This window comes from Euprymna scolopes, chromosome 6 (assembly GCF_053919585.1).
Source record: "Euprymna scolopes isolate OS-2025 chromosome 6, ASM5391958v1, whole genome shotgun sequence".
Classification (NCBI taxonomy): Eukaryota; Metazoa; Mollusca; class Cephalopoda; order Sepiida; family Sepiolidae; genus Euprymna; species Euprymna scolopes.
Window position 1 is genome coordinate 37,512,170 of NC_136487.1, and position 9,109 is coordinate 37,521,278.

Below are 9,109 nucleotides of genomic sequence, written 5' to 3' on the forward strand. Positions count from 1 at the left end.
ATTTCTAATTAGGAGGGTTTAGTATTAATAATTTTAATTTTCCAATTATATTTGCCTTTTCTATTGTTATCAACCATTGTCTCTGCACTTTGTATAGTATATGGTGGAGACTTGCCTCTTTGAAGCAAGAGGAGGCAAAGTGCTTGTATATGTGTTTATGGACATGGCAAACTTGGAAGGTGGATGTTCACAAAGCTGAGATAGAATGATGAACCGTTGGTCAAAACGAGATTGATTCAAGGTAATTTTAAACCTTGAGGAAAAAGGGCGACATCAAAGAAAATGGACATGTAACGATGAAGACAAGAATGGGCCAGCTGTGCCTAGCATGCGGTCAAAAGAAAGAGAAACATTTGCCAGGCTAAGATGAACATTTGGCAGCAAGAGACTTTTGAAGTTGTGCTGAAAGGTAACGGTAATAAAAACTTTTGTTAAAAAAAGAAAAAAATGCTGACTCGGATTTTTATTTTGTTTATTTCTTTCCTTTGTTTCTTTGTAACTGCAACTTTACAGCTGTAAACCTTTTTTAGCTGTTCAGAATGATCTGTCATAACATTTTAACAGACCCAACACATTGTAGATGAAAGTCTTGCAACGAAACAGAGGAAAGGAAAAATATTTGACTCAGCATTTTTTCTAGTTTTAATAAAAGCCATTTATTCTTGGTTTTTCCAACAATTCATTGCACCTTGTTTTAAAGCAGTTCATTTAGTTTATGTCGGCTGCCATATAGTTAAGTCTCTCTACACGCCAAATGTTCATCTTCCCCGGCATGCAATTTTTTTTCTATGGTTCTCGTCACATGCTTTACTCACTGTCATTTTCTGGCCATGTTTAGAACATGTGCTTTTCCCTCGCTTCTCTGGCCACGTGTCGAACACATGCTTCCTCGAACATTGCTTCTCTATCTACATGTGTCCCTTTGTCTCTGCTGTGACGTCACATTGTGTAACTGGCTTGGTCATTTGCATATGTTAGCTGTCATATGCTACTGCTGTTACAAAGATATGGTGAACAATTTTTTTTGTAGAATCTTTACTTATATATAAATGTCACTTTGTATGTGTGTGAATGAACTCATTCCTTATGGACTCTGAAACGACTGGGACGATTTTTTTTTCATTTCACACAAATGTACTTTATGTGTTTGGGAGTATTCTTAGATAGGTTTTGCATTCAAATGCCTCCAATAAGTATCAATAACTAAAAAACTTTAATTAAAAAAGGAACAGCCTGATTTTGACCAAAGTTGACAATTTTATGCAGCTTAATATCACAAGTGCATTTAAAGTTTTATCACTGCACAAGCAGAAGGGTCCGGCATATAAAATCAACAGTAGGTTTTATAAGAAAGAGAAAGTTTGAAATGAATGTTTCTGTTTAGAGCAACATTGAACTATGATACTTGACTTTTGCATTTTAAACTTTAATTCAAGCTATTATATAAAAAATAATTTTATAAAATCAACAATAGATTCTCTACAGTGCAGTGTATACTACAATTTATTGTGGACTAAGTTATTGCATGGGAGCATCTTAAGCTTTCTACTTGTGGTGGGCCCCTGACAAGCAATTGATTTGATTGAAAAATGGGCAATTTCACCGATTTCTATGACAATAAAAGTATAAGAAGTATGGAACATTTGTTGATCATTATTCAATCCCATGTAGTTTTTTTTTTTTTGATAATTTTTAGAATCTTATAGAATATTTAGAAAAAAAATCAAATTATTTATCTTCCATATTTCTTTCTCTCGCTTCTTTCTTTGTTATATTGTTACTCCATTTCTTTCTTGTCTTTGTTTATTTATGACCAAAACAAAGCTGATTCAATGTAATTCAAAAACTTAAGTCATTTCCTTGTGTGTAGTTGGCACTTCCGGATTATCATATCATATATATAATGAACTTTGTGTGTGTTCGTTCCTCATGGACTCCAAACAGCTGGGAAAGTTTTATGAAATTTCACACAAATGTACTTTATGTATCTGGCAGTGGTCATAGATAGGGTTTTGTATCAGAATGTCTTCGATAAGCATCAATTGTCGAAAAAATCCAATGAAAGAAGAAACAGGTGATTTTGACCAGAGTTACCACACATCACAAGTGCATTTTTTTTTATTACCACACAAGCAGAAAGGCCAGGCATATAAAATTATGTAGGTTGTTTAATATGACATGCGCATGTTTAAAATAAACTAGACTACTCGTGACCTGTTGGGTCAGTATCTTATATTATCTATGGAATTCATGTATGAGCGTGACACTTGTGGCGTAAAGAAAATTTTTTTTTTTTGACATAACAGAAACATTTCTATGGAAGTATATTAAAATGAAAAAAGAATATAGATAGATTTTTATGAGTCGTTTTGTTTATTATAATTGATTATTTTTGAAAAAAAAATTTAGTTACTGAATTGTAAGTGGTTGGCCATACTTATAGGTAAATGTGCACTGAACAGATACCATAATACTTATTATAGTTAAATTCGAATTTTGATATATCTGCTTTTTTTTCACCTCGTTCTTTTCTGTATTACGTTTAAGTTATTTTAAACCCTACTCTTCCCATGTTAAATAATAATTTCGAAATAATAACGTTAATATTTCAGCGTCCCAATTGTTCTTTTTTTTTTCGCGTTTAAATTATCCAAATAAATAATTGTTAATACTGTCTGGGTTTTTTTTGGTTTTTTTTTACATCGTTCATTTCTGTATTACGTTTAAGTTATTTTAAACCCCACTCTTCCCATGTTAAATAATAATTTCGAAATAATAACGTTAATATTTTCAGATGCGCAGATTATGCGCGCATGCGCAACCGGATGTCGTAAACCGGAAAGTGGGTTACATACATCGTTACAAGATCATTTGAATTTTATAATTATATTGATGTTTCTGTTTAGAGCACAATTGAACCATGATACTTTTGCATTTGAAACTTTAATTCAAGCTGTTATGTAGAAAAACAATTTTATAAAATCAACATTAGGTTCTCTACAGGGCAATGTATTGTGAACTAAGTCACTGTGGGTAGGCATGTGAAGCTTCTTGCCAATGCACTGTAATGGGTTCCAAACTAGAGCAGGCAATCGATTTGATTGAGAAATGGGCGATTTCATCAATTTCAATGAAAAAATATAGGAGTGTGAAACATTCGTTGATCATTATTCAATCCCAGGCAACGTTAGGTATCCCTGCTAGTATATCATAAAATGAACATTAGCAGTGTATCTAAGCGTAGCCCAGGTGTTTGGAGGTGTGTGTTGAGCAAAAAACAAAGTGGTAGTAGGTAGGCAAGCTCGAACCCATACCGCAAGTTTTACAAGTACTTTAATGGTAGGTGCTCGGACGAACTCAAAGAACTAGTACCTCCTCGACGTAAATACCCCTGACAAACCAGACATGCAGCAAAATCCCACCCCTTCACTGTTGAGATCCCTAGAAGCCATAAAGCCTTCTACTCAAATAGCTTCTTCCCTCTATTAAACTTTGGAACTCCCTCCCAGGCCCCTGCTTTCCTAACTGTACTGACATGCAGAAGTTTAAATGTAATATGAACAAACATCTTGCTGCTCAACTTCGTACTTAGTATCCCTGCACATCTGTCCCATATAGTAGCTCCGTGACTTAGTGGCATTGTGGCTTATTTGGGGTAAAAGAAAAACAGAAAGTAAAAAAAAAAACTATTTTATATATGTCTAAAATTGAAAATTACATAGATAGGAAAACGTAATGTTTTTTAATATTTTGAGAGTCCTTGTAAAACTGAGAATCAAGGAAGCCCGAGTCGATAATTTAAGGGCCGTGGATTATCCTTGCGTCAAAAAGATTGTTATTAAAACTTGCTCACTAATTTACAAAATTTATATTTGATCAAAAGTTATTAACAAGAGCCGATGTTCATTTGTTTTGGTAGTTGTGGAACATTCAGTGAGAAATGTTAGAAGTACTAAGATAAGTTTATACATTTGTTTTTAATGAACAGACGACATTGTAAAAGAGTTAGTGTGTGTGTGTGTGTGTCAGAGTGTGTACCCTTTGTTTATTTGTATGTTCATGAGTTGATAAATGTATTATTGGTTTTTACTTGTTTTTTCACTTTTTTTTTTTCCATCCCAAACAAAGCGCATTGCGACTTGGCTGTAAGGGGCTACTATTTGGGGTCATGTTTAACAGGGGACTGTGATGAGTTGAGCTGTTAAAAAACGACCCTGGTGTTTAACTCTGTCCCGTGGGGAGGCATAGTAAATAGGTACAATAATATCACAACGTTTCCATTCATGCTGCACGTCCACAGAATGGCCAGCAACAATATATTACATATGAAAGATGCCACTGTGGAATTTCCACAGGTCAGTTTCAAATGAAAATATTACGTACTTACATGTCATGTCAGAATTGGTATAAATTCCAAAAATTATGAAAAATGTAGATGTATTTTTTCACAAAAAGTCATCAACAATTACGTTTTGAGATATTTGTTTAAAAATGTCGGACCCTTAATTTAAGGCATTTAAATCGAGGACGATACGGTAGTTTGCCATACTGAATTGGTCGCACAACTCTTCCACAGTGAAACGTGCAATCTAACTTTGATAGTTAGATAAATTCTGTTTTTACTTGTTAATTATTTTTCTACTAGATCATTTTTATAAATTTTTGGAATGTATACTAATTTCGACATGACACGTGTGTGATAGCGTTTTTACTTGAAATTCGATGGTATAAAAGATCACCAATAAGCACTTTTTTTTTTTCTTCTTAGAATTTGGTGGAATCTACATGGACTCTGATGAGTTGGCGCTGAAAAGTTTTGATCCACTGCGAATCTATCCAATCACCATGGGTCACTGTCGAGCAGATGCTTTGGGAGTTCAAGTAATTATCGCTAGCAAGCATTCAAAGTTTCTAAAGATTTGGTATTTGACGTACAAAACATTTACGGATAAAAGCTGGGCGAATAATTCTCAATACATGCCCTACAAACTCAGTTTAATCCTACCCGAGCTCATACACAAAGAACGTATGGGCAGCTTTGCCGGTTTTCGTGGAGGTGTAACAGATTTCTTCACCAAAACTAAGGATTGGTCAAAAAGGTAAATTATTTTTGAACAGGTTTTATTTCTTTATTTTTTTATCTTTATTTTGTTTGTTTGTTGTTTTCTTTCTATCAGTATTTATCAGAAAAAAAACATAACAAACATTTCTTATTCAACTCATCCCACACTGATTTGAGTTTTATTTTTTATTTTTTTCACATTACCACATGACTACAAATATGGCTGTGCCTGTTTTACAAATATTTTAATGGAATGTGCTCTGATGAACTCATTGCACTTGTGCCCCCTCGACGTACATATCCTCGACAAACTCACTTAGCAACAAAATCACACCCCTTAACTGTTGAAGTCTCCAAAGGCCTGAAAGCTTTTTACTCTAATATTTTCTTCCCTCAAACAGCTAGACTTTAGAATTCTCTTCCTGCTGCTTTCCTGTCTGTACTGATATGCAGATAAGTTTAAATGTAATGTAAACCAACATCTTGTAATCTTTCCTAGGCATAGTTTCAAATAGTATCCCCTTATATCTAAGTGGCGATATGCCTTGTGAGGAGTGAACATGAATTAAAAAAAAAAAAGGAAGGTGCTCGTCTGAACTCCAATCTCTGGTCCCCCTCACCAATCTTTCACGAAAAACACCCGTCGAATCCACTGTGAAAAATTTCCCCCACTCTTTATCTGTGCCTAGATCAAAACGTGGATTCCATGAACAAAGCTTCTTTCTTAGAACTGCACGCCTGTGGAACTCTGTTCTGTCTGCCTGCTTCCCACTGGACTACAACTTGGATGTGTTCAAGTCCAATGTTTACAAATTCCTAATGAACCGCCCCCTTAAGTAAACACTTCATCAAATCTCCACACTAACGTAATGTACTTGCAATAACCCTTATCCCTGAGTAGCTTCCGGGCCTTGATAAGTGGTGATCACTGTGTAAAAAAAAAAAAAAAAAAAAAATGCTTAGAGCTTGTTAAATTTAATGGATGGGACTGATCTATTTCATGTAATGGGCCAATTATTTTTATAGTGCTGTTTCTTTATATATATATATATATATATATATATATATATATATATATATATATACATATACATACTAGCCTGGGTGCCCGGCATTGGCCGGGTGTTTGGAGGTGTGTGTTAAGAAAAAAAAAAAAAAAGTGGTAGTAGGCAGGCAGGCTCGAACCCGTACCACAAAGGAGAAAAAATATGTGGAAAAAAAAGTGATGTCTTTGCTGTTGCATCCATCTTCAAACCGGAAGTGGCAAAGGTTTAAATTAAGTCCAGTCAATCAAAAAGAGGGATGATTTTCGAAAATATCGGTGAAAAAGCAACCCCTCCCTGTAGAAAAATGCCCAGTTGAGGGTGAAGGAATTAATGTTTTTAGTTTTCGATATTTGTCGTCCAGAGTCTAGCTTCAAAACGATACCGATCTCTTGAAAATCCGTCGCCTCTGTCGAAAGTGTTAGGCAGACATACAAACATAGATACATACATACATATATACATTTAAACAGACAGGTGAGATTTACATTATAGATGACGGCTTTATAGAGATATAGAATATTGGCAGGTGTGAGAAGTTTTTTAACCTTGATAAAAGGAATCCTGGAATAGATAAACAGAACAATAACTGACTCTTGTATTAAAGCTAATTTTGAAGAGTCTGCTATAAACATAAATTAAAATTTTTTAATTCATCTTAAGACACATTGTCACTAAGACATAAGGGCTACTGTGATTAGGATTCCATTTTATTGGAGGCATTATGGTAAGTGGTCGACTGAGCTCCAATCCTTCACAAAACACACTCATCTAGCTAAAATCACTATCAATAAATTCCCTCACTCTCTATCGTTGCCTAAACCTTAATATTGATTCCATGAACAAAGTTTCTTTCTTAGAACTGCCCACCTGTGGAACTCTGTTCCACAAGTTTGCTTTCCAGCTGACTACAATATTATTATCTTCAAATCCAACATAAACAAATTCTTGTTCAGATATCCTCGTAAATCTAATTATACCAAATAACTACTACAAATGATTATCACTCAACTGTCCCTATGACTACAATACACACATTAACCCTTATTCTCGAGTGGTTGCTGGGCCTTGATATGTGGTGACCCATTTATAAAATAAGAAAAATCCTAAGTGGAAAGTTGTTCAGGGAGTTTGTTCACATTACATTTAAATTTCTGCATGTTGGTACAGTCATGGAAACTGGTAGCAAGGAGGGAAATCCAAAGGCAACCGGTCTGAGGAAAGAAGTGACTAGAATAGAAAGTTTTCCTACATCTGAGGATCTGTACAGCGAAGGGATGGGTTTTGCTGCTTGTTGGGTTAATCAAAGGTATTTGTCTTGAGTGGGATAAGAGTGCAGTAAATTTGTTGGAGTGCCATTCAGTTGAAGTACTTGTAAAACATGCACAGAGATGCAACATTGCAGTGATGGGACAGGGGCTGGAGTTTGATAGACAGTGTGGGGCCTATTAGATTAGATACTGTTTTTTTACACCCTGTTGCACCAGCTCAGATGTGGGCACCATTGAAATACTGACATCAAGCACCTAAGACATTTCTCTGATAAGTTTGTTCAATAATTACTTTCAAACATTCAGCATCAAAAGCCAAAAATAGTGTCAGAAACTCCTAATTAATGCCAGCCAAAATAAAGAATCGAATAATTTTTGTACTTTGAGATATAAATAAAAACAAGAATAACGGTGACCTATTTCAGATTCTAATTATAATTCTAGCAGCCACAGAAAAAAAACTATATAAATACGATGAGCACATTAGGTGTGTGTGTGTGTGTGTGTATATATATATATATATATATATATATATATATATATATATATAGAGAGAGAGAGAGAGAGAGAGGTTAATCTATTACTTGAAACTTATTTTACGTTAATCTATTACTTGAAACTTTATTGGATTCCAGAGCATATATAGAGTAGTATAATAATTCTATATATAATTGCTGCATATTTATATAGAGTAGTATAATAATTCTATATATAATTGCTGCATATTTATATAGAGTAGTATAATAATTCTATATATAATTGCTGCATATTTATATAGAGTAGTATAATAATTCTATATATAATTGCTGCATATTTATATAGAGTAGTATAATAATTCTATATATAATTGGGGGGGCACATATTTTCTTTATTTTTTAACAAAGCCGTTTTTCGTTTTCTTTTTCTGACAAGTAATGTAAATAAAGAGTATAGTAGTTCTGCCTAATTAGCAAGTACACTAGAAATAGGGAGTCAGCAAGTGTGATATATTTGATTTGACATTTGGGTGATAGTTATTGAACCTTTGATTATGAGATGAAAATACTGCATTACGTGTATACTCTTATGTTTAAGATACCTTCTATTTTTCTTTTTCAGTTATGGGCTTCATCTTTATATTCGTCTCCAGAAAGTTCAAACATCCAGCCCTGAACATATTAAAACTCTTAAAAGTACATATGGAGAAATTGCACGGTTTATTTACTACAGAGAAAAAAAAATTATATCTTAATATTGAGATATATATACATTGTGTGTGTATTTAGGCAGCATTTTTTTTTTGTCATTTAAACAAACATTATTACATATAACAAAGAGTTCTCTTTAATTATACCTATTTTTTATTTTTTCGATTTTTCTTATTTTTATGTAAATATTAAATGTTAATATGCAAGTCTCCTAAACCTTTTCTCACAACTTACGCTGAGCTATGTTCATCTTCCGTTCTGTCCCCACTGGGATTTTCTAATCACTCTGTTGTATCAATTAAAATAAAAACGAAATGTAATAAGTACTCAGATGTACCTCTCCATCATACAGTATATCGATACTCTATGACTGACTGAGATATCTTCCGTACATTTATATCAGATCTACCTCTGCATTCTATGTTTAAACAGGATGTGTCTTCTATAGTATCAGACCTGACAGAATGGTTAATTGTAGGTATAGATCGTTTTATACTCTCGGAAAAAATTCCAGCAAGAACCTAACAGCCAGCTGTGGTTTTCTCT

The 9,109-nt window shown here is 33.8% G+C and overlaps 1 protein-coding gene across 3 annotated transcripts in view; it reads left to right on the top strand.

Moving 5' to 3' along the window:
* The window catches only part of LOC145277611 (uncharacterized), a 161,410-nt gene extending 152,711 nt beyond the window's left edge, over window positions 1-8,699 (top strand). For all 3 annotated transcript variants that reach the window (XM_080129139.1, XM_080129140.1, XM_080129138.1), the window contains exons 4-5: window positions 4,769-5,099; window positions 8,475-8,699. In XM_080129139.1, the coding sequence (XP_079985265.1) occupies window positions 4,769-5,099; window positions 8,475-8,607 (464 nt within the window). In that variant the 3' untranslated portion in view covers window positions 8,608-8,699. The remainder of the gene's footprint in view (window positions 1-4,768; window positions 5,100-8,474) is intronic.
* Window positions 8,700-9,109: the final 410 nt, after the last annotated feature.